At 41.8% G+C, this 27,008-nt stretch overlaps 1 protein-coding gene across 4 annotated transcripts in view; it reads right to left on the reverse strand.

The window, feature by feature from the left end:
* Positions 1-998: 998 nt before the first annotated feature.
* GPRIN3 (GPRIN family member 3) overlaps positions 999-27,008 on the reverse strand; it is a 62,110-nt gene continuing 36,100 nt past the window's right edge. For all 4 annotated transcript variants that reach the window (XM_032332880.1, XM_032332883.1, XM_032332882.1 and 1 more), the window contains one exon: positions 999-4,494. In XM_032332880.1, coding sequence (XP_032188771.1) covers positions 2,030-4,381 — 2,352 coding nt within the window. In that variant the 5' untranslated portion in view covers positions 4,382-4,494 and the 3' untranslated portion in view covers positions 999-2,029. The remainder of the gene's footprint in view (positions 4,495-27,008) is intronic.

Consider the following 27,008-nt stretch of genomic DNA (forward strand, 5'->3'; position numbering starts at 1 on the left):
TCAGCAGGGAGCCTGCTTCCTCTCTCTCTCTCTGCCTGCCTCTCTGCCTACTTGTGATCTCTGTCTGTCAAATAAATAAAATCTTTAAAAAAAAAAATTCATTATCAGTTCCAAGCATAACAACTGTAATTTTATTTCTGAGGCCCTGGGAGCACTGGGACTGGAGCCTTTTAGGCGGTCTTCATATACACTCCAATTGCTTCACAAGAAATCAACGGCTATATATTAATTTGGGCTGTGCCCAGTTTAGCATGTGGGTGTTACAGTTCAGGTATGATTTTGCCCTATATATGCAGAATCTGCAAACGAGAATAATTAAAAAAAAAAAAAAAAAGAGGCCAAAACAGAGATTCTGAGCTTCCTGCACCAGTGGCATTTGTGAGTTTCCACAGAGCGGGAATACATGGCTAGACACTCTTTTCGGACTCATCGAGGGGAACTACCTCAGGCAAGGCAACCAGCAAGCACCCCTTCCATGCTAAACAATCTGATTTTCTAATGCAAGGTGGACACCAGCGATGTCCCTGCAATGAATCTAGGAGGGGAAACTTTTCCAGGGCTCTATCTCATTTCCCTCTTCCACACTCTCTCAGCTCTCAAGCCACTGCTGATCGTCCAGCCCGGTGCCCTGCAAGACAGTCCTGGGCGAGAAGGACATGCTCCTCCCCTGGAAACAGGTGCGGGCTGAGCTCAAACACATGCCTATGTTCTCAAAAATTATAGACCACCTGACGCTCAAACCCTGTTTTAGTGAAGGCCTCTTTTATTGGATTTGAAGCATGAGATAGGATGGTATTTCTCTTAAAATCAGTAAGTTCACACAGGCTACCTTTTTACTACAGATTAGAAACTTGGCAATTACATATTCGTCTACGTAACAAAAACTGTGCGGAAGCTTCTGTTCTATTTGGTGTCGACTACATTTTCTATTAGACGCTACTATTGAACAAGTAGCTACTGACCAAGCAAGTCAAAAGAAAGACAGAAACTGCAGCCTGTTTTCAGGAGGTAAAATTAAATGTATTGCTTTTGTTATTTTTTTTCAACACAGAGAAGAGAGCATTTGGTAAACTGGCTGTTCATAATTCTTTACTGAAACCTTAATACTCTCAGTAGGATGTTTTTGGAGGACACCTGTACAACACAAACTTTAGTATTATTAATAATTCAAGGACTCCTTCCAAGAATTTGGTCGATGTACTTCCTCTAAAGAGATATGAATTTAATCCAGTCAGAATCATAGAGCTAGCTGCCCTTTGCCTTCCATGCAGGGAAATCTGTATATACAAATTCATGTTTTACGTGGGCGGTATTCATTCAAAACTTGGCTCATTTTCCTAACGTAACTTCTTTACATTTATTAACGGTATAACAAGGTTTACAAAAACAGCTATCTGCACATGTTTACAAGTATTAATTCACGTTTGGTATTTTATGCATTTAAATGCTTTTACTTAATGTCATCTGGCCTAAGAGTGAGTCAAAATTTGTTTCACATTTTTTACCTTTTAGTTCTTATCATCTATTTAAATTTTGTGTGGTAGTGGCATTCTTATTGCAATACGACTAGAGAGTCTAACAGTGCTTTTGCTTATAGTGTTTTTGCTATTTTTAATATTAAGCAGGGATTTTAGTGGAAATACCAGTGTTATAAATTGAGGCAGTAATTCTAAATGACACGTTTAATGATAATGCTAGTTCCAGAAGCAACATCATAATTAAAAAAAAAAAAAACCCAGTGAATATTACTTCCTCTTAATTAAGGTCATGAACCTTCAGTAACACTTCCTTCTTTTCTCTTGTCCTTTCTTGCGAATTGAACTATTTTCATTCACAGAGCCCTAATCAAAGGACCCAACAAAGCCATAGCTACTATAGTTAATACTTGCTTTCTCTAACTGGTCTCTCTCGAAAAAAAACCAAAAACCAAAAAACAAAAACAACAACAAAAAACTAAGCAAGCTCTGACATACACAGACACTCGGGAATACCGATAACTGTGCACGAGGGTTCCCATACACGTTCCCTTTCAGTCTAACACAGAAGAAGGGGCGGGACGAACACAGCAGTTGGGGCGTCGGAAGTTCTGCAACATGGACTGCAGGACGCTGTGCTGCCTTCCTTTGAGCTTTTTGTTGGAAGAAGTGTCTGAGGAAATGGATCTCCGGGACTGGCTGCTCTGAGCTTTGATTAATTTCTCATGTTCCCTGATTTGTCTTTGTAGATGGTTCTGGATGGCGATGCCCAGGGACTCCGGGTCCAGGGAGGCACCGTACACCTCCCAGGTCATGCCCTGCTCGTCCCACACGACGTCCCTGACACGCTTGGACTGTTTCAACTGCAGCTTGGCGTCGGCGCTAAGCTGCTTCTTCTTCTCTCCCGGGGTGAGTCCCACCTGCGCGGCCGCCGCCGTCACGTTTAACTTCTGCTCCTTGAGGAACTCGCTGACGCGGCTGGCCCTGCGGGGGCTGGCTTTGACCAAGCGGGAAGGGGTCCTCTTGCCGGAACCTGGGCTGGAGTCCCCCATGGAGTCAGCCGGCAGGCTCAGGCTGGTGGCCGTCTTGGTCTGTCTGCTTTCTTCCAAGGTACCGTCCTGGTTCTTCCTGACTGGGGACGGCGTGGGGCTGGCAGCGGATCCAGCGCCTGCACTTTCTTGAGATTTAGGGTTGAGCAGCAGGGTCTTGGCCTCTGCCCTTGCCCTGGCTTCGAGGCTATCGGTGCCCCGACATTCCTGCTGTTTTACTCTGCGCGGAGAAGCAGGCTCTGTTGCCTGTCCTTTAGCAGTGGGATCCATGCTCCTGGACGGGTCGTCTTTGCTGGCAGGGCCACAAGAGTCAGAGAGTTGGCAGTCTGGGTTTGTTTGGGGACCATCTGTGGTTTTCATTGCAAACTCAGATGGCTTGCTTTCAAATTTCCCCAAATCATGATTTGTTTCAGTCTGACTTCCTGCGCAAACAGAAATCTGGTCAGTGGGGCTAGCTTTCTGGGAGCTAGAGTTCACGTTGGAAAGCTGTGTAGAAGTGGACTCCTCCCCCGTCGGGGCCATGCCTGCTGAGCCCCCATCTTTCTTGCACATATCTTGAGCCTTGCCAGATGCTACAGTGATCGCGGAGATTTGAAGGACCTCCCCTGGGAGGCTCCCCAACTTACAGTCCCCTTGGCAAGCCGTAGAAACTGCCGCAGTTGCCTGGATGTGCACCTCTGGCATGATGCCAGGGCGCTGGCTCGACTCCTGGGGGGCTAGGATGTCGTCAGACAGCTCCAGCGTATGGCTCCCATGGCCACTGCTGTGGCAGATGACACGCAGCTGCTCCTGTGGTTCCCGACACTCGGGAACGGGGATTTCCTTTAGGAACGCGGTGAGGATGCTGGGGCTGGTGGAGACGGACCTGCTCTCGACACTTGCCACTGCCTGCACCTCAGCGTCTTGCCGAGCCCTGCTGGCAACCTCCGGGACCTCACCGGCAGCTTGATTGGTCATTGTACTTGCTTCTTTGAACCTTGACACCTGGTGCTGTGTAGGCAATGGCACCTTTCCCAGATCTGGAGGAAACGTGGGCCCTTGGCTAGTGAGGTGGGATGGTTCAGATGTCACAGAAGTCATGGCCTGGCTGTCTGAGGTGGTGGCAGGGTGCTGTGTATGTCCAGAACACCCGTCTTCTCTCGCTGGAGACTCACAGGACCTTGTCTGGGAGTCACAAATGGCTCTGGGCCTCTCCCCTTCAGGTCCGCCTCCAGGAGAGGAGGTGTAGCTGAACACAGATGTTGCTGTATTTGCAGTTTGCGCCAGTCCCTGGACTATTTCTTGAGAGGGAAAATCACAGGGCACATGGGCTTTGCTGTTGCCCTGGGTGCTGCCCACAGGACAACTTGACTTTTCAGGTTGCTCCCCGTCTGAGGTTCTCCGGGTTTTCAGCAGTGTATCATCAGGCCCTGCTGAGGGGCTGGCGCTAGGCTGGTTGCCTGGGATGGCCTGGTGGCTGTGTTGATTGGCTGGCATTGTAAATGCTTCGTCTAGAACATCCTTTCCTGCTGCAGAACACAGAGCTGGTGCTGTGGGCTCACTGCTTCCCGGCAGCTGGGTATTGCCAGGAGAGTTGCGTGGAGGACATGCTTTTTCTACCTCACTGAAGACACTGGCGGAAGACATGTCCGGCGGGGTGGTCTCATGCTCAAAGGCCTGCATCAAGGCCTCAGCAGCTGCCCTGGGGCTAAGGACGGGCCCTTCAGGAGGGCCAGAAAGGCCATTGGTGTTCTTACAGAGGAGGGCAGGTCGAGACCGAGGTGAGGCAGGCTGCACTTCTTCTAGATCCTCTTCTTTTCCAGAAGCTGCAAGCAAGGAAGTTTTAGCCGATCTCAAAGGGTCAGGTACGGTCCCCATGGAATTCTTCTTCAGGAAAACCTCAGCACTCTCCCCGGAGCTGTCTCCCTCTGGGAAGCAGTCTCAGCTCAGAGTGAAGACTCAGTCAGGGATGATTCCTCTGAGGGGTCCATCTGCGAATGAGGGAAACAGTATCATTAATACGGTACAGCATGTAAAGCCTAAAAATACACCAGCCGGTCATTTGTGCCAGATCTTACAAGCACATTGAAATTTTCTCCTATATCTGTTGATATAAGAAGAGATCTTGGGAAGAAAGATTTTGTATATTTTAATTATGCAAGTGTTATTTTGGTGCACTGGTACCTGCTTACATCCCATTGCTGTGTAGCAAACAGGTTTTTAATGTATTTACCTAAGCATATGGTAACGACCCAAAAGTCATTTGTGTAGTCTGATTTACTGCTACCAGAAAATCCTATAAAGCTACTGTAATCAAATCAGTAAGTATTGAAATAGGCCTAAACTGATATATGAAATAGAATATCTAGAGATAGATCCACATATAAATGAAGATTTAATATGTGACAACAAAGGCAGTTCAATTTAGCAGCGAAGTGATGGATTATTCAATATAAGGAGCTGGCAAACTGTTAATGCATCTAGAAGAAAAGAAAACTAGATGTTTATCTTACACCAACTCCAAAAATAAATCCTGGAAGCATTTAGATGGATTAAAGGTTGAAATGTAAAATAAACAAGTAAATAAGAAGCCTGTAAGAAAATCTAGGAAACATAAATATAATCTAGGGGCAGAGAGAGTAGGCTTCTTTTAGCAAAGGAGGAAATACAGAAACTATAAGAAAAACCACAAACCTAAGTGACTGAATTAGACCTAAGAATTCTATATGGCAAAAGATACCATAAACAAATATGATAGATTTGAAAAACAAATGTTTAAAACCCTAGAGGACATGCAAAAATATCTATACTATAGCAGACGCTCTTAAAAATTTACGGGAGATGGGGTGCCTGGGGGACTCAGTCGGTCAAGTGTCTGACTCTTGATTTTGGCTCAGGTCATGATCTCAGGGTCATGAGATTGAGCCCTATATGGGGCTCTGCACGGCGCATGGAGACTGCTCAAGATTCTCCCTCGCTTCCCCTCTGTCTCTTCCTTGACTCACCCTCCTCCCCCACCCGCTCACAGGCTGGCTTGTGTATGTGCCCTCTCTTAAAAAAAAATTTACAGGGAGACAAAACCGTTCGTTGGAAAAATGGACACAGAATACAAAAATGCAGCTTGCAAGATAAGAAACCCACTCAGCAAGCTCATGGAAAGATGATCAAATTCACTTGTAGTCAAACGAATGCAAATAAAGTAACAATGAGATTTTACATCAACAGCACTTGCAAAAACTTAAAAATAAAAAAAAAAAAGAGCTATAACATTATGGCCTGAGGAGACCTAGTGAAAGGCAGTATTTTTATTACTGGTGGGTGCAAACTGTGTACTGTTATAGCTTTCTTAGGGAAGTTTAGTTTTCTTTTTCTTTTCTTTTTTTTTTTTAAGATTTTATTTATTTATTTGACAGACAGAGATCACAAGTAGGCAGAGAGTCAGGCAGAAAGAGAGGAGGAAGCAGACTCCTGGCTGAGCAGGGAGCCTGATGTGGGGGCTCGATCCCAGGACCTGGGATCATGACCTGAGCTGGAGGCAGAGGCTTAACCCACTGAGCCACCCAGGCACCCCGGAAGTTTAGTTTTCAAAATGAAAAATACACATCCTCGACACAGTGATCCCACCCCTATCTACAGAAATAAAACAGTAGCATGTCTAGACAGAGATACAAGTATGCTTATTGAAGTACTTTTTGTAAGGGTAGAAAACTGGGAACAAATTGCTCTCCCTGAATGGGGGAATACTAGAAGAGATCATGACATATCTATTGGAGAGTGTTATGTGACCATTAAAAAAAACAGCTGTTTAGGCTGTTAAGTTTTCACTTGGGAGGGATTTCCCCCAGGATGACTGAGCCAGAAGGGCAAGGTAAGGAAAAGAATACATATATTTTCATTTTTGTCAAGCAATGACCTAAAATACTGCATTAAAGCACACACTGACCTAAACCACACACTGTGTGTTTGTGTGTGTGCGCACAGACATGTTTGCATATGAATATATAAATTCCAAAAATGTTTAGAATGAGACATATTAGGTCTTAATGGAAGGAATGTGATGAGTTGAAGACAGAAAAGGAGAGATGGAGGTACTGAAAAGTGGGAAAGGGCTAAACTTTTAAAAGAGTCTATCTGAATTTTAAACTGTATATCCAACTTTTTTTTTCTCCTCCAAACCAGCTCTTCCTTGTAACTTTATTATGCATATTAACCTGTTGAATTGAATATTCCCATCCTTGGTCTTGACTGTTTTCTGCTCACTCTAATCCTTTCCTCAGGTTTATATGCCATGTCTTCTTTATTGGAGTTTTTTGAAAATTTTTTATTTTTTATAAACTTATAATAATATATTTTTATCCCCAGGGGTACAAGTCTGTGAATTGCCAGATTTACACACTTCACAGCACTCACCAAAGCACATACCCTCCCCAATGTCCATAACCCCACCCCCTTCTCCCAACTCCCCTCCCCCAGCAACCCTCAGTTTGTTTTGTGAGATTAAGAGTCACTTATGGTTTGTCTCCCTCCCAATCCCATCTTGTTTCATTGATTCTTCTCCTACTCACTTAAGCCCCCATGTTGCACCACCACTTCCTCGTATCAGGGAGATCATATGATAGTTGTCTTCCTCTGCTTGACTTATTTTGCTAAGCATGATATGCTCTAGTTTTATCTACGTCATCGCAAATGGCAAGATTTCATTTCTTTTGATGGCTGCATAGTATTCCATTGTGTATATATACCACATCTTCTTTATCCATTCATCTGTTGATGGACATCTAGGTTCTTTCCATAGTTTGGCTATTGTGGACATTGCTGCTATAAACATTCGGGTGCATGTGCCCCTTCGGATCACTATGTTTGTATCTTTAGGGTAAATACCCAGTAGTGCAATTGCTGGGTCATAGGGTAGTTCTATTTTCAACATTTTGAGGAACCTCCATGCTGTTTTCCAGAGTGGTTGCACCAGCTTGCATTCCCACCAACAGTGTAGGAGGGTTCCCCTTTCTCTGCATCCTCGCCAGCATCTGTCATTTCCTGACTTTTTAATTTTAGCCATTCTGACTGGTGTGAGTGAATATTGGAGTTTTCTGCTGCAATCACTTTTTGGGCCCCAAACTTATCTTCCCCTCTCCTTCTTTCTCATCTGCCTTGAGTACGCCTTTCCTCCCACTTTCTGTCCTCCTCGTTCTCAAAAAGCTGACCCATTCTTCAAGAATCCACTTAAATATTATTTTCTTTCTGAAGGCCTCTAAAGCTTTCAAGTCATAAAGTCTCTTTTAAAATCATACAGCTATGGTTATCTGGATCCTTCTTATGCACTATTTTTGTACCTTTGCTACTTGTATAAATGTCATTATTTCTCCAAAAGGACTTGAAGTTCCAGAAGGGAAGGGGACATGCTTATTGATGCTTTTCTTGTTCACTCCATAGGAGACAATGCAAAGTCTTGTGCATAAAAAGGTGTTAATTGATCCCATTTCCCTCCAAAAGAACCATTATTAAATCTCCACCAAACTTCCAAATTTTAACTGAGGACATGAACTATTAATCAAAACACAATTTAAAAGAGTGCTATTTTTGAAAGAAAATGGTTGTATCTTATTTTAGAAACTTTATCTGTAATTCAGTGTTAGACAATTAAAAGCAAGTACTGTGGACACCTGCTACAAAAGCTGGAAGGTTTCATGAAGCTAGGAGTACAGAACATCTCCTGTGTTCTATAGCAGAAGCCAAGAAACCTGGTTTGCGAAAGACGACTGTGAAACATAAACAGCTAAGGTTCAGCAACAGAAGTTGGAAGACCGAGAAAAAGATGACGGATTTCAGAAAACTCTCAGAATTCACTGCACTGACTTCCGTTTTCCACAGATGGCTAACTGCTTATACTGGCTTAACTCTGAAAGGGTGTTTTTTAAAAATTGGTTAATAGAAGTAAAATTATCCATCAACTCAAGAATCAGAAAGAAAAACCAGATTGCCTGTACTTCATCTCTTGTTTCACGAGTAGATAAGAAATCAAAATTTCCCTCAAACAAGTCTGCTAAAGTAATTGTCACAGCATCCTCATGCACCCAGGAAAAAAACCCCACCTCTCCTCTTTTCATGTCCCCTCTCCAACCAAAAGCAGAAATCTATAGTCTCCCATAGGTCAGACAAACAGGGCATTTTAAAAGTAATTATTTGGTACTTTAGAGTAAGGAGGATGTATCTTTTAAACCCAAGCTGAGTCCATTGAGTAAGATTTAAAAACCTCTAAAAATGAAATTACAGGAAGCCCACAGGCTGAACGAATCCCTGCTGTAGGGGTGTGTGTGTGAGAGAGAGAGAAAGAGGGAGCCAGTGAGCAAATGACCACATGCATGAAGGCAGGAGGCAGGGTGTGTGTCCTGCATGGTTTCCCCATCTCTCCCTTTCTTCCCCACCTCCCAGCTCTTTCCCCTTTCTCCTTCCTTTTCCCTCATTTTCTTTCTTTTTTTTTTTCCCCCCAAACTGAAGAGATCTTTCATAAAAAGTCAGATTTCTCTTTGTTAATCTTAAAAAACCCAGAAAGTGTGAATTACTAGACAGTAACCACTAGGTGGTGATGATGAGGGCTGGCCATCTTGATGAGCATGGACCTTCCAAGTGATGCATTCCCCACCCACCTTGCTTTCCTAGTTAGTCTTACTTACCCAAGCTTGTGAGGGCAGCTAAGTTTGAGAACTTTGCTCTAAGAACACAAAGAGAGTACACTTCCCAATCTAATTTTGAGTCCTCTGAGGGTAGGTTGGCCGTGTGTTTAAGAGCATGAACCATGGGGCCAGAATTTCTGGATTAGAGTATCAGTTCCACTAACTAGCTCCAGTTGTATTTGGATAAATAACTTAATCTCTCGGGAAACCCCTTTAATCTATAAATTGAGGATAGTAATAATAATAGTACTGCCTCATTGGGATGTTGTGAGGGATAGATTTATTTATTTTTAATAGATTTTATTTATTTGATAAAGAGAGAGAAAGCATACACTGGGGGGAGGGACAGAGCAGAGCGAGATGCAGACTCCCGACTTGAGCAGGGGGCCTTGATGTCGGGCTTGATCCTGTGACGCTGGGATCATGACCCCAGCTGAAGACAGCCGCTTAAAGGACTGAGCCACCCAGACACCTCACAGAAGAGATTTAACATTTAGAACAAACAGCGTCTTGGCACATATCAAACACCTGATGAGCATTAGCTTCTTTTGAAAACCTCAATATTTAGGCTTTGATTTGTGTTAAAGGAAAAAATTATTCTGACATTTGTGAAAATGGTAAGGAAGATTTTATTCTAGACTATTGGGACAGGTATCAAGACTATTGCATGAGGAGAGAAAGATCAAGTTCACCTCCAAATACAACTGCAAGAATAAGTGGGAATTTATAACTAAGGAGCAGCACCCGGTTGTCAGGCTCCCTGCTCAGTGGGGATCCCGCTTCTCCTTCTCCCTCTGCCCCCCACTCATGCTTGCTCTCTCCCCCTAGTGTGCTCTCTCCCAAATAAAATCTCAAAAAAACAAAAACAAAGAAAGAAAGACAAAAGAAGAGGGCTCAGAGGAGACTGACTAAAGTCATTCCAAGAGGGAGTCCTTGTCTTTGTCATTTGCTGTGGTGAATATGAATTTTCCAGGAGACTCTTTGTAGCAAAATGAATTCTTTCTGAATCAGCCACGAATCACAGGGTACCTCTGAATCTGCCTTTAAGTTTGATGGTTACTAGACTCTTAATAGCATGTCCCTTTGGTCCTTCTGCCCTTAAAATCAGGAGCAAGGATTTCAGGCCTTGTGGTAGCAATGCAGCAAGCCTGCAAGGTACACATTATCCACCTTTTACAGGAAAGGAAACTGAGTCCCAGAGGTTAAGTAACCTACTCAAGGCTGAAGACCTATAATTTCTATTGAACTGAATTTTAATGGATGCAAATGCCTCGGCTCCTTCTGTGCTGCTTCCTTATTATCTGTAACTCTGGAAAGAAAATGGAAAGGAAGGGGAAAAAAAATACACACACATATCTGGAAAAAAAATGGAAAGGAAGTGGAAAAAATATATAGATATAGATATAGATATAGATATAGATATAGATATAGATATAGATACAGATATATATCTCTCCAAAGGGGAGAGACTTCTTTTCTGCAAGGGGTTTAACTCAGGGGCCTGGATGGCTTCAACACAGACTACAGAGACGTTCATTACTGGTCACTTTATGAACAGCCCGCCTTCTTGAAGGCTGCCATGGCCACCATTCATCCTGAAAACAGTGGGTTCCACTACTGTGCCACGCTGCCTATTTTCATAACAGACGCCCACGCTTAATAAGACAGGCAGCAGGGAATCTCAGCCCTTTGTGATTTGCTCCCAGACTGCTCTGGTGGAAAGAGCATTAGACAGAGAGAACGGAGAGAAGCTTGGCACTCCTGGACCAGCAGGATGCTGATCGGCTGCAGGTCACAGCGATAATCCCGTGGGCAGCAATTACCCGTGCCTACTTCACAACTGCCTACTTCACAACTGCCGCATTGCTAGAACAAGGGCTGCAGGATGTCATTGCATCTCTTTAGTGACATTTTAGGCAGGTGTTACAGGGACCTTGGTGATACCTTGGTCTCCAGACATCTCACAGCAGCGTTTACCTTCAGGTGGATACGCAAAGACCCTTGAAGAAGAGGGAGGCAAGAGGTTAGAGACTATTACTCCTTAAGAAAAGGATAAAGAAAAAAAATGTCATCTGACATCCTATTCAACCTGATTTTTTTTTTTTCTTTTGCTCCCTATTATCGAGGAGCTTCACCGAGATATTTGCATTCTGAGCCCAGCAGATCCTGCCAGTGCAGTTTTAAGGAGAGGTGATTCAATCCCAAGAAACACCCACAAGCTAGGAAAAGCAGCTCATTCTTTCTTTAAAAATTCATACCTTCACACTAACAGCTGCCTCAAATGCACTTCAAAGATACTCGCTGAAACACTGGTTCTTCCCTTTGAGCTGCGTCTAAAGCAAATCAGAATGGCTGGAGAGACAAGAAGCCTGCTTTGCTGGTGCCACTCACAGCGCCAGGTAGACTTTCAACCCTAATGGCTCCTGTAATAAAGGTGCAGGAAAACAAGCTACATTACATCCCTCTCCCTATTCGGTTCTTTGGTTCAGCGCCGGTCTGGAAAAACAAACGCGTGGCTTATTATTCTCTCACTGAATTCCATTGTAAGCAGGGCCGATGAAAACCAAGACGGAAAAGAGGGCTTTAGGAAGCGTTTAGACCCCAAGTTTATCCCCCCTCTTTTGTCCAACACAAAACCTGACCAGGCAGCTTCTAAATTCACAACAGCCTCACAGGGCTCAGCAGGCGCGTACTGATTTGCTTTCTGTATTCCAAAGGCTGTTCTGGAGGTGAACGTGTTCGATCCTCCGAGTAACTCTGAGGTGGGACCTACTAGGAGTTCCACTTTGCAGCTGTGGAAACTGAGGCAAGACCACATACACGGTAAATGTGAGAGACCAGATTGAAATCCAGGCCCTCCGACTCCAGAGTCCACACAAGGAGGGAAACGGGGCACCTCTTCACGGAGGCAAGCACTGTCCTCAGACAACAAGGAAAACAACAGAAGACTTGGGAAACATAGGCTTGTGACTGATGAGGGAGCAGAAGGCAAGCTGAGAGCAAAGCACCAGCCAATACCCCGCAATCCCCTCCCCCCACGCCACCCCCTAGGAATCTGTGTGACATTCCTCAGGCACTCCCTAGGAAGAAAAAAACAAATGGTTAACTTCTAGAGATTACAGTCCAGCCAGACACTAGTCTCCCTCGGTTCACAGCCGTCTTAGTGATTCACAAGTAAAAAGCATTCTTATCAATGACCTACCTTCCTGAAGGAAATATAGATAAAATTAAACGTCCTTATAATCTGCAGCCCACTGATAAATATTTGAGACCGGCAGAAGCTCCCCACGGTCTCAACGTTAATACGCCTTGCTAGGGGGGAAAACAACCTCAACTTGACAATGGCCGGGCCTCCAGAATCTCGAAGGTCCTCTTTAGCATATGAAAGTTCTTTTGAAAACCGTCCTTTTCCTCATCTCCCCGTGCTTTCAATAAAACCACTTTTTGCACCAAAAACATCTCAAGAATTCTTTCTTGGTCATCCGCTCCATACCTCACCCCATCAAACTTCACTCTCTCAGAGCTTTTTCTGTATCCTTGCTTAATAAAAGTCTATCGCTTTACTCACTCTCCTTTGTCCGTGAAATTCATGCTTCGACTACATGAGATAAGGACCTCCCTCTCCTGCTCTGAGACCCTCTTACTAATTCAGACGAACAGAAGGAATTTGGATATTTTAAGGGCCACAGACTTTTCTGAGAAGCTGCTAAAAAATAGGGATCCCTTCTCTAGAAACAGACATGCACATACACACAGACACACAGACACACACACACACAGACACCTGCAGATAATTTTAGGGGGTTCATGCCTGGAAACCTTCCCCAGACCATCCATTAATAATAGCCTTTTATCTAAGGAAAAACTTCACAAAACTCAGTTAAGTGCCTCGCATTACTGTTATAGCATTTAAAGGAAATAAATTAAACTGTGAGCATAGTTTTGGGAAGATAACAGATACATACTCATGAATTATTAATATTTTAAGAAATTATTATTTTGGCATCATTTACCTAAGAAGGAGGGAACTGTGCAATATATTTTATAGTCTGTTTTAAATGGTCCAGTGGAAATGTTTACCTTTTATATTCTCCCAAACCCCTAATGACTACCATTTGAAGAGGAAACTTTAGCTAATTCAAAAACTAACAGGGTAATGAGGTTTTTTTTTTTTTTAATTTTTATTTTTAGATCATGTGGGAGACATGAACGTTTGGGTCCTTAACAAAATCAAGACTCAGGTTTCAATAACCTGAAAAATTAACCCTTCAACAGCTCCGTTCTCCTACCTGTGGAGCTAACTCATAGCTAAATATCAAAGCTGCTGTTTAAAAATGCCTAAACTAAAGTTTTTTTTTCAATTGAACGCTTCAGGGGAAAATGATTAAAATATTTGTTTTGTTATAGTCTCCCTTTTCTAATCAAGCTGACTCCTCTCATTTCCTTGGTTTGCCAGATAGATACTCAACTCTGAATGTTTTCCTCTTTTGCAACTCAGCTTTGAAGGACTTCAATTGCGAGCTTATTTTAATTGCAAAGAGAATGCAACAGGATCTCAGCGCTAACTGATGGTTCAACAACACGCTATTAGCAATAAACTAAGCAGCTCTGCATTTGCATTTTAAAATCCTGCGTGAGCTATGATCAAAAGCTGCCCTGCATCCCAATTTTCTCAGGATATATTTAGCACCACTCAGCCTTACAAACAAGTATTCTTGTCCTTGCTTCGTTCCTCCCTGACCTTGCCTTTTTCCTTGGCTGCAGCACTCCCTCCGCGCCCCCCCCCCACGGCCCTCCCCCCAACACCATGGCGATCTCATTAAAACCAGGCCTCCACTCCACCTGCTTTCCCTCTGGCAAAGGCAGCTCCGGTGTGCCGAGTGGGAACCTAAGCGGAGACCCTTGCTACCCAGCTGCGTGCTGAAAGCTTATTAGTGATTTCTGCTTTTAGCTCCCGTCAGAAACGGGCCAGGAGTCGCTCCTCCCACACTTGGGTCTTTAATCATGTCCAACGAGGGGAACGTGCCTGGTGGCAGTCCTGGCAGTGAAGGAAACCGAAATGGAAAAGGCTGTGGACGGAGCTGGTCAGTCGAGGCTTTCGTGCCCCTCCAGGGGACAGGGAAGCCAGGGAGAAGGCAGATTGGAAAGTACAGATTCCTTGGGGCCTCGAGTCTGGACCTTCTGCAGAGCTGCCTTTTTATTGTTTTTGAGGAGGACCGCAGTGCTCTGCTCTTGAGAATGAACAGTCTCTATGCTGAGGTCAGGATCTTTGCTTGGTCTGTGAGTTGTGATTAAAAAAAAAAAGAATCAACAACCTGTCACTCTCCTGCTTTTGAGTCTGTAAAACACGGTGTTCGGCATCACGAGGTACTTCAAGTTTTGATTTTTGCCCTGAAGGAGATTTCAATCCATTTGACAAGACAAAACGAACTCAGTCAGAAGTTATAAATGAGCAGGAGGGTATGTAATTAAGTGACTAATGCTGGGGTAACAAACTTCACCGTAGTTCAAATCAGGGGAAAGGCCAATACTTTTTATTCAATTGACATTTCCTGGTACAATGTTTTTGTAGGCTAGAAAAAATTGCCTGTGTAGTCTAACGAAAAATGGATATTTGAAAGTAAGAGAAAGGTGAAGCAAGTAATAGCAAAAAAAGAATGGTCTTTGATTAAAAGGAATATAATCCCTTAAGTCACACTGAGACAATCAGGAAGTACTGCTAAATCCAGTCACTCCTTTAGGAAGCTTTCTTTGTGTCACATATTCTGGATACAAATATAAATAAGATATATTCACGTTTTGAGGAGCCCAAAGTTTCTGCAAATCCTTAATTTCAATACAATATAATGTTGTAACAGAAATGAAAAATTTCTTAAAAATGTACTATGGAAGCACATTGTTTTATTTGGCAGAGACCTTAGATTAGAGAGTGAAGAATGCTAAGGTTGAAAAGATGGATTTAAGGTGATGGAGAGGAAGTTGATGTTCATCTAGGTCAGAGTTGCTTACCCCTGCACCACTGACATTCTGGACCAGGTAACTTTGTGGGGAGGAATGGGGGGGCGGAATGTCCCGTGCAATGTGTTTCCCCAAATCTCCAGCCTCTCCCCACAAGATGCCCGCCGAGCCACCACCCTCCCATTTGTGACCACCACACGTCTCCGGACATTGTCAAAGGGCTCCTGGGAGGCACGACTGTCGCCAGGTGAGAACCACTGATTGAAGACGTGAGCATATTCCCCTTTGATAAAAAAGAACATCCTGAGAATGAAGGCCTGTGCGTTGAAGTAAGAGATTCTGAACCTAGTCCAGCTAGGCAGGAATTATAGTTTCCTGGTCTCCTGTCAGAAGCACTGTTCTTTGTATTCCACCTGTGAGAATGCAAATTAGTATAATTTCTATAGAAAACAATGCTAATACTTGTCAAAAATACAAGGTCACATACACACTGACTCAGCAATTCCACATTAGGAGCTAACCTTATGGGTAAAATAAATAAATGTACTTATCAGTGTAGGTACATGGTTATTCACTGTATGAAATAAAAGATTAGAAGCAATCTAGAAGTTCACTAATAGGGAGAGGGTCAGTTATAAAAATTACGGTACTTTCATATAATGGTATACTAAGCACTTGTATTTAAGAAGGGAAAACTCTTTATGTATTCATACAGAACAATCTCCAAAATAAATTCAGTAACAGACACCCAGCGATAATTTAAAAAAATCTTGGGGCACCTGGGTCGCTCAGTGGGTTAAGCCTCTGTGTTCAGCTCAGGTCATGATCCCAGGGTCCTAGGATGGAGCCCCGCATGGGGCTCTCTGCTCAGCAGGGAGCCTGTTTCCCATCTCTCTCTGCCTGCTTCTCTACCTGCTTATGATCTCTCTCTCTGTCAAATAAATAAAGTCTTTTTAAAAAATAATAAAATAAATAAATAAAAATTAAAAATAAAAAAAATTTAAAAATCTTAAGATACAAAGCAGTATGTTTAATATGCATTTGTATTAAGAGGGGACAAAGAAAATATTTTGCTTGTATATACACCAAATATCTCTGCAAGAGTAAGTAAGAAATTGCTATCAGAGGAGGGGAACTGAGTGCCTGGGCAACAGGATATGTGGGAAGACTTTTCACTCTATAGCCTGTTGCACTTCTTGAATTCTAAACTATATAAATGTATTGCCTATTCAAAAATAATTTTAAAAAAATTAAAAGCTGATGCTTCTCAGTGAGGCAAAACTGAACAGTCACACGTGCTGAAGCTTTTCTGTCAGTGATGACGGATTTATGCTGGTCGATCCTTCCACACTCTTTCCATCTGTTTTTTGCTATGCAAGCAGGTTAGCCTGGACATGAAAATAGTTAAAGGAAACCATAATTTCCTTATCTATCCTGGCTATCTACAAGCTCCAAGCTAGGCAATGTAATTATTTTCCAAAGTCAACAGCTGAAAAATGCTTTTTATAAAGTGATGCCTGTTGGGCAACCAAAAAAAAAAAAAAAAGTTTATTTGAGTTTCTTTTCCCAGACTCTCTGACTCCCATTTATCAGCTGATTTCTTTTTCACCCTCTTTCCTATTGCTGGTAGCTCTAACAGCTGGTTCTCAAATTATATACATCCACTCAAACAATAAATCCCCCAAGAATGGCCTAAAGCCAAATTCTATGAAATTGGGTCAAAAGAGCGATGAAAATGATTTATTTATTTTGTCTATATGATGAGAACTGACTAAATGGAAAGATATAAAGTTTAGAATACATATTTTAATTGCCAGTTACCAAGTCCACCTCTTCAAATGCCACCAGGCTTCCCTGAATGGATCGTTTCTCACAGCAAGGCAATGTCAGGCCACCTTACCTGATCTTGATCGAGCCATTCTAAAAGCCGCCCTCCACCTGCTGCTAATGTTATCTTTCTAAAACAAACATACAGGTATGAAACTTCTCTGTGCAAAACAATTTAATGGTTCTCCACTACCTGTAAAATAAGATACACTCTCCTCAGCCCAGTTTAAAAAACTGTCCTTCATTCTCTGATTCATGTCCCTCTTAAGACCGGTGTCCTCTCTCATTATCACTTGCCAGACCTTGTATGTTACTTTTCTTCAGACAAGTTTCAAAGAAGGTTTATATTCATTTTTCCAGAGGAGAAAACTGAGGCTCTGAAAAATCTAGCTCACCCAAGTTGTTGGTTTAATAAGTCAAAGAGTTGGAATTCAAAACCAAGTGAGTCCGATTCCCAAATTCTATCGCCTCCAAGCTTATGGGAATGGGAGGTAAAAATGAACTCATGATATACGCAGATAAAAGAGAAGACAGTGAGTAAATCTGAAAAGTACTTCTGAAAGATAATTCCTCCCTAAGACCTTCTCTGATAACACCGACCAAAAGCAACTATCAAATCTCTCATCTCCTGTAGCCACTTGTTTGTTGTTTTAGTGACCTCAGGGAACTGAGGACATTTTGCCTCATTCTTGGTTCTCCAGGCAGGAGGCACAGCCCCTGCAAAGGCAGGAGCTTGAGGGGAAGAGTGAAGAGTTCAGCCTGACAGCTGGAGCTGTGTAGGAGGGGAGATTAGAGAAGGAAGGTGGAGGGGCGGGGATCACACAGGGCTTCTTGAGGTCTTTGTGCATGTGTCTGTCACCCTCTCAGGGAGGTCCTTCCAGATAAAGCTACTGTTAAATTGCAAGTCTTCTGACTTCTACTCTGTCACTTTGAAAGTTTTACCATGCTTGCTTACTGTTTTGTTGTTGTTCTTGTTGTTGTTTTTCATAGCACTAATCACCTTTTAAAGTACTGAAACATTTACCCATGTATTGTGAGTTTCGTATATTTATTGACTGTTTTCTGGACATGCGGGCTGGAAAGCAAGCTCTAAGAGGGCAGCACTTTTATCTACTTCTGCTCATTTTCTATACCTGAAGTGCCTAATGAAATGAATGGCTCATAATAAGCTCTCACAAACACGGGTTGGATGAATCAATGTTGCCTTCTGCATTTTAGCCTACCTTCATGATATGCCATAATTTCTATGATTTTCATTTAGTTTCTACTAGAATTTGAAGATAGATTTTGCCTTGAGAACATATATATACAGCAAAGGTAACCAAATATTCTGGATGTTCTGGAGGAGGAGTGTAGTTAAAAATACTGAGTTATATTGCCACCATAAGTATCCTTGGACATGCTTCGATTTTCATTTGAGATGTGGTCTTACAGAAAGGGACACACAAGATATGTATATATCTTTTGTTCTTTTTTCCTGTTGGCTAATTTAGACAACAAAGTCTACTCCTCCAAAGATACTTACTGTGTACAGAGATGGACATCTTCTTATTCCAACCCTAGGTGGGGTACGTCTTATTTGGGGGCTTGTAAATAACTGATTACAATGTCCCTTTTTGCTTAAAATACTGAGAAGAATATGTAATATATAAATAAATTTATAGAAAAATATCAAACGTTAAACATAATTGTTTCAGATATGTCTTTGCAACCTAGAGAATACTTTTATTTCCTCATCAGATAATTTTCGGAACATTTAAAACATCTTAAAACTCTGTGATGAATTCACTAGGGTAATAGTGGCTAGGGACATATGCTTATACTAAAATCCCAGGTTACTATGATTTCGTACAAGTTTAAACGTTAAAAATGTTTGATTTCCAAAAACATTTCAGCGGATGCTTATTTACTATACTATCATTGGACCAACCTTCCTTCCTTTCCTTTTCTCTCCTCTTCTCCCCTGTCCCACCTTTTTTTTAGTTGGTATAAATCTAATATAATTTATTTGCCAATATTTTAGAATAAATCACATAGCAAGAGAATAATATGCTGCTTTTCATTACTTATACTATAACCACCTTAAATACTTTGTAGCCAGAATTATAAGACATGAACATTTTTAAAGTTTCCTAGGTGAAGCTGGCAAGTCTACAGCATTAAGAACCACCATATTATATCATAACATCTTCAGGTAAATTCAGGCAAAACACCGTATATGCTTATTTAATTGGCAAAGATTAAAAATAATGTTTGATGTTTGCAAGGGTCGGGTGAGAATGGCATTCTCAGTCATGTTATAGGCGCACACATTGATGAAGAACACTGCAAATATCTATGCTCTTTGGACCAATTCTACCAGGAATTGAGCCTAAGAAAGCAAACAAAATAACTGGTAAGGGCTTATGACCAATATGTTTCACTGCAGGGTTGTAAGCAGGAACTCTCCAAACCACCTCCACCTAGTCCAGCTTTTACTCCCAGGCTAAGATTTACTGATGGAGCTCATGACTCATGGCATCTCGGCAGCTGGTGAGCCTGCCTGGTTCTGCTGCTGTTACGCTGTATGAAAACTGAGAGCCAGTGGCTCTCCTTGAACTTGTTCATACCAGTCGTCCTTGTTCTCCTCACCACATCATTTGACTATATTACATTTAAAAAAGGTGAAACTAGAGCGCAGAAGTGTTTTGTTTCTTTGAAACTAAGTTGAATGCTTTGATAAAAACCTGACAAAGGTGGGTCGCTAAAAAAATGTAGCTGTTGAGTTAGGCATGCCTGAGACAACTATGAATGAGGAAAGCAATTATAAATACTTAACATTCTTATTCTTAATTAGGGATTATTTGCTTCACTGTAAAAACTGAAGTAGAAAAATACTGAGGGTCCATGATGAATTTTTTAAGAAAGAGGATACATAACTCCAACCAGTGGTTCCATTCTCAAAGAAAATATATGCCCTGTGTCCAAAGACTAGTGAATGATGCAAATTCAACAGTTTTAAGTTGGAAGAAAAATCTTAAGAATATATGTATTTTTTTATATTCCCTCATTTTTCTCTAATCATTGATCAATTGTTTCAACAAATTATGATGCTACAGACTACAAGAAATATACATCTATTAATATGCAGAAAATATATACATGTAGAAAAAATATTAGAAGGAAATATACTAAAATATATGGGGTTGATTTATGGTGGGATTCTGGGTGATTTTTGAAACTTTTATTGCTTTGTATTTTTATTTTTTTTAAAGATTTTATTTATTTATTTGACAGACAGAGATCACAAGTAGGCAGAGAGGCAGGCAGAGAGAGAGGGGGAAGCAGGCTCCCTGCTGAGCAGAGAGCCCAATGCGGGGGGGGGGGGGGGGGGGGGGGGGGGGGGCTTGATCCAGGACCCTGGGATCATGACCTGAGCCAAACAAAGGCAGAGGCTTTAAATCCACTGAGCCACCCAGGTGCCCCTGTTTTGTATTTTTAAAACCTTGTAAATGTAGTCTTATTTCAATGGTGTAAAATGTAGCCAAAAATGTAAGGAAAATAAGAATGGAGAAGCAAGATTCCTACCAAATTGGATCCCAACGCTCCAAACTTTCACATTTTATAAACTGTGTTAAATCTCTGAGCTTCCCCTTGCTAAGAATATTCACAGTGCAGAAAGTGGGAAGGTTGTTCCTCCCTGAAGCTGCACGTCTAGATCTTGTTTTATCTCAATGTTCTCTCTCGATTTTCAGATATTATACCTGCTCTTTGCCTAACCCAGTTCTGCATGAATCCCAAGTACATAATTAGACTCCACTAGGTGTGTGGGAAGAAATCTAGGGTTTAGCTTGTTCCGTGGAGGTAGTCCTGCATGTTGCTGCTTTGGAGGACTTACCCAGCTTTAGAAGGTCAACAATCACCCTGACCTCGAGGCACGTGATGGCTCTGATTCCAGAACATTAACGTGCCTTTTCTGGGAGTTGCTTATCACCACTTCTCATTGGTCCTTGACATTCTTTCCTATCGGCCCCAGTCAGTCTCTGGCATCTGGTTTAAGCCATTTAGATGCCACGGTTATTTCTTTTCTACTTCTGGCTTTAAGAAGTATTATCTTCCCTGCTTATTAATGTCTGTAAGGGCTCCATGCTTCGACCTTGAATGACTGGGAATCTTTGAGCTGTACAGGGGGAAGGAATTCAGAGAAACTCACAAAGAGAAAGGTGCAGATATGGGGAGAATATACCATCCGTTCAGGAAGAGTAGGGGTTGTCCTGGAAATGTAAACATGGTGTTCTCATAGGTAGGGGAATCACTGAAAATATTTAACAGCTACTACACACCTGGATGTTCCTGACTTACCAGTTGGGATGCTCTTCGTGAAACAACGGGTACGGAGTTTTATACAAGGGGCTGTTAGGAACTAAAAGCTGTGGATGTTAGATCGGCTGAGACCGGAACATCTTAATGGCATTGTTAACAGCTCTGGGCGTTCTGGTAGGTGGTGGAAGTAACTACATGATTTGCAACAGGCCAGTGAAGCAATTAGGAAGTTTATAAAGGAAGCAGGTTTTGATGTGTACTGACCAGCAAGGAAGAGTCCACAGGGAAGGAGATCAGTTATGAGGCTATCGCTATGTAAGAGGTAGGGAGGAATCCGTCGCTGTTAGAATAAATGTAAAGAAAAAAGGGATATGAAAACGATGCGTGAGATGACACTGGAGAGTCTAACGGCAGGTGACATGAAGGACATCAGGCAGGAAAAAAATCAAGGATGATTCCAAGATTTCAAATCAGTGATTAAGAGAATGTTGGGGGAGGATCAAAATAGGGAATAAAACTAGACTAGCTTCCAAAAGGGTGGCTGTGTGGAGGGTGGGTGAATGGCACACAAGGGGAGCTTTCCTCCACTCTCACCACTGCCGTCTCTCTGTCACCAACTCACTCCCAATAAACATATAATGCAATAAACATAGTGCATTTATTTTTTTTTTTTTTTTTTTTTTTCTAAAGATTTTATTTATTTATTTGACAGAGAGAGATCACAAGTAGGCAGAGAGGCAGGCAGAGAGAGAGAGAGAGAGGAGGAAGCAGGCTCCCTGCTAAGCAGAGAGCCCGATGCGGGACTCGATCCCAGGATCCCGAGATCATGACCTGAGCCGAAGGCAGCGGCTTAACCCACTGAGCCACCCAGGCGCCCAACATAGTGCATTTAATACGCAGCTTTCGTTTCCAGTTACGTGGGTCCTGCAATTCCCTTTTATATAAAAAGTCAGGAGCCAGGGCACCTGGGTGGCTCAGTGTGTTAAGCTCTGCCTTGGGTCAGGTCATGATCCCAGGATCCTGGGATCTAGCACTGCATCGGGCTCTCTGCTCAGCAGGGAGCCTGCTTCCCCCCTCTCTCTCTGCCTACTTCTCTGCCTACTTGTGATCTCTCTCTCTCTCTGTGTCAAATAAATAAATAAAATGTTAAAAAAAAAAAAAAAGGAGCCATTACTAAGGTGTGTGAGCAATGAACAATGGAAATTGGAGGCTTACAGTCCAAGTGTGTTGGAGCTGCCCACACAACTGGTTGTGCTCATCTCTTTCCTACTCTAGGTCACGAACATCATACAGGTAGCCTGAAATTGGCCATAGAGAGAATATTCACACCACAGAAACTGGCAAACTGCAAATCTGGATGTTTATCCTCCAGATAGCCTGTTGTTGAATATTTCATACCTCGCTTAAGCAATGGGCTAGGAAATACTTTTAAAGAGTGAAATTTTATAAAAGCTCTTAAATGATTACAAGGCAACATTACAACTTCCAACTGATAAAAATATCAGTTGGAAAGAGAAAGAGGAGCAGCACATACGATTTTTGAGGTATGCTTGCTATACATGGGTATCAAGGTTCATGAAATGTGGGATGGGAGGATTTATTCCCACCCCAGAGGGATCTCTGAACATTTCTAAGTTAGTCACTGTTTCCCTGAGGGAAAAACTTCTAATTTCTCGAACACTATTGAATACTCTGGCACAAACTGTGTTTTTCAAAGATGACCACTGTGGGTGCTTCCTGCTCTCCTGCTCCCTATTGCAACGGTCCTACTGGATTTCCTCTACAAATCTGGTTAATGATTCAACTGAGCAATAATTAATTTTTTTCAGCAGGCTAGCATGCTGAATGTGTGAAGCAATTACTAAAGAGAAAATCACCTCAATACTGTCTACCACCAAACTTTTTCAGGGCACCTTTCTGGAACTAGGTCTCTTAAAATGTCCATCCTACCTCAATACAACCTCAACTTCTTGGTGTTCTCCTCCTCCTCCTCCTCTGAAAGGCTACTGTAGTTTGTAGTCACTGTTTTTATTATGAATGATTTCTAACACTTAATTCCCCAGGTGTGAAATTTATTACAGACATTGTTAATTTGAGCAGACAGGGTACAAGAGGTGATTATGCCTGAATGACATTTTGGTTGGATTAAGGTTAAGATACCCATTATTTAGAACCATATTCTCCTACCCAGGGCAAAATGCAGTTCTTCAAGCCTACTCAAGTATTAGGAAAAAAACCAACAACACACTATGTAATAGGGATTCCCATTTATTCCCAAGCAAATTATTAGGTGCTACAAAAGAATCTCATCTCTTGCTATGTGGTTTGATACATAATTGGTGTTCAAAAAATGTTTCTGGAAAGAAAGGAGTATTTTTCTGTAGCAGCAGGGTTCCACTGCATGAAGCTTTAAACAAATATTTGAGGAACAATGGGGATAAATGTCCCTTTTGCTTAAAATACTGTTTTAGAACTATCACATAAATTTAATCAATAGCATGGAAATCTTGAGCATTTGTTCATTCTCTTAGTCATCTTGAATATCCTTATTTCTCATTTGGAGAGAAAGTATTTCACAAGATTTGTTGATTAATTACCATTTTAAAATTACCAAAATAGAACAGATAGTGACATTAAAAAGTTAAAAGAAGTGAAGAAGGGGAGGTGGTAAATATATTCACCATGGAAAGGACAAAGGAGTGGGAGAAATATGGATAGAATGGCTTCTCCTTATCCAGTGGGGAGAGCATAGTTGGCTTCCCAGGGATGAAGAAGGTGGATTAATACTGATGACTCCTGAGATCTGCATAAAATCTGGTAACTAGCTAAGGCTCCCTGTGATCTGCTTTTATGCTAAGGAAACAAAGGTAGTTAACAAGAATGAAATAACTTACCCAAATTGCCAGACAAATGTAGTATTTCACTGACTCTAGGAATACAAATGGTTTATCTACTCTTATTCTTGCAAACACTTTGTTTTTCCTGTATGTATTTCACCATATTTGGCATTTTTAGATGTTTGCTTACCATGGCATCCCTCCTACAAATCCCATGCATGATGATACACACAGGAGAAATAATAACTAATCATGTATATTGCTAAGGGCCAAGTGAATGAAACGAAACATGGGAGTACAATGCAGAGGTGTGTGCATTGCAGAAATGGCAGCTGAGGGAGAAGGCAACAATTACAGAGGCTCCAATCCTCAGGGATAGGTACAATGGTCAGGCTGTGAATCAAGAGGACTTGACTAATATTATGAATACATTATGTCAGCCTAAGGAAAGGTGAACTGTTGTCTTGAAGAGTATACACTACATCATATAGGTTAGTGATGTGGAACCGTATTTTATTGAGCACTTGCTATGTTCCAGCTTTTCCTATGACCTAAAGACTTCGTAAGAATTATCTCATTTAAAACCCACAATAATCTTATGAGGTAGGACTCATTTAACTTACATTTTATAGTTGATGAAGTTTGGGAAATTTAATTAACTTACCCAAAGTCAATAGCTAATAAGCAATACCACTGATTTCAGAGTTCAAATTCTTTCAGCTCTCAGAAATGCTAGGACAAGGAAGGAAATGCAGAGGACAGGAATGGCAGCACAAAGACCAGTTGACAGAACGTGGGGAATATGGGCTATATTAGGCCAACGGGAGTAAAGAAGATGAACAAGTGGTTAAAACAATAGTGTGGACAAGCAGTGAGAATGGAAGAGGAAAGAGAAAAAACATGGATGCAGCACATATTCTGAAGGAAGAATTACCAGGACTTGGACTTACTGCTTTGGGAGGATGATGGAGAAAACAAGGACCTGGTACTGGTGGGAAGACTGTAAAAATTGTTTTGATAGAAGACTTCGGCAAGTGGATAGAAAGGGAAGGCAGTAGAGTCACAAATAGCAATTGCTGGTGTTGGGTGTTGAGTTGGGTCATGTTGTACCACACCACATACACCTCTACTAGCCCCATAAGAAATCTTCTTTCAGTTTTATGGTCAGTCATACCATTATGGTGGTCATGATCATGATAGCACTTACAATTTTAAGACTTATAAAAATAAGGGCATCTGGGTGCCTCAGTTGGTTAAGTAACTGCCTTCAGCTCAGGTCATGATCCTGGAGTCCCAGGATCGAGTCCCACATGGGGCCTCCCTGCTCAGTGGGGAGTCTGCTTCTCCCTCTGACCCTCCCCCTTCTCATGGTCTCTCTCCAATAAATAAAACCTTTTTTAAAAAAATAAGATTTATAAAAATGGGATATTCTTTTCACATTCTCTATTATTTTGGGTGTATTCAACTCAAACTTCCATTTGCTTGATTTTGTCTGGTCCTGCTTTGATGGCATGTTTCTAAATATTTTAAAATAATTGTGGTTAATGGAAATTTTGCTTCAATGGGATATTTAGGATATTACAATTATTTTTCTGTAAATATATCAGTTGTACCAGTGGATTTCAAGCTTTTGGGGCACAATCCAAAATATAAAAAATCATATCACAACCCAGTACATACATTCATATCCAAATGCTTAGACCACTAAAATAAAATGTTACTTAGAAACAATATTTATCTGCTGATATTTTCTATTCGATTCCATTCCATTTAAAAATGCTGATTAAAATCTACCAAACTGATTCCATAGAAAGCCACAGATAGAAAAACAGGGAGATTAACTCAGAGCTCCATAAAAGAGATAACCATGTTTAACTTGAGCCTCTGGTGCCTAGCACAGAAGCTAACAAATAGAGCTTTAGAAATGATGAAAACAAGAAAGAGGGAGGGAATCCCATTTTTTTGGTAGGTGATTTATTTTTCTTAAATTTTTTTTAAAGATTTTATTTATTTATTTGACACAGAGAGAGAAAGAGAGCACAAGCAGGGTGGGGGGTTGCAGCAGACGGGGAGAGAGAACCAGGCTCCTCACTGAGCGTGAAGTCCAACATGGGGCTCGATCCCAGGACCCTGGGATCATGACCTGAGGCCCAGGCAGATGTTTAACTGACTGAGCCACCCAGGTGCCCCTGTTTTTCTTAATTTAAAAAAGATCTGGTAAATCCACTACATGGATTTACATTTTACTCAGTTTCTTTTATCTGCAAATTCAGTAAATTTTTTCCCAAGTCCCAAACTCAAGTTAATGGATAATCCCAATTATAGTATTGGTCCAATAGTTGCTACAAATTGAGATTTAAATCTCCAGAAGGTCCTGGACCTTGGATGGGAACTACACATGTGGCCATGGGAGCTGTGACCTCTTCGGCAAGCACCATGTCCTGATGACTTCTGTATTTCCCCATAAGAAACCAGGCAAGCTGTGTGCACGCGTGTGCATGTGTGCGTGCAGGTACCCACATATGAGGCTATGAGGGTGCGGGTGGAAGGCAACTAATCGAAGAGTAGAACAGTACTGCTGTCTAAGGAGAGAGCCGGGATACACGACGGGTTGGCCCTCTAATTTGAATAATACAACAGAAGTCGGATGTCTGATGTAAAATTTTTACCAATGATGTCTACATTTTACTATTCAAGATATTATAATCAGTAACAAAATAAGAACATCCTGCCTAGAGCCAGGAGCCACTCAACAGCTAGATGGAATTAGCACATTCTTTGACCTTTGGTTGTATTTAAATATCTTGAAATCAGTAGAAAAAGGAGTCAAAACAGAGATAAAAGGCTAAAGGATAACTTTCCTCTTCCTTCCTCAGAACAGATTTCCTGACAGTTGGGTAAGATTTG

This window comes from Mustela erminea, chromosome 2 (genome assembly GCF_009829155.1).
Source record: "Mustela erminea isolate mMusErm1 chromosome 2, mMusErm1.Pri, whole genome shotgun sequence".
Classification (NCBI taxonomy): domain Eukaryota; kingdom Metazoa; phylum Chordata; class Mammalia; order Carnivora; family Mustelidae; genus Mustela; species Mustela erminea.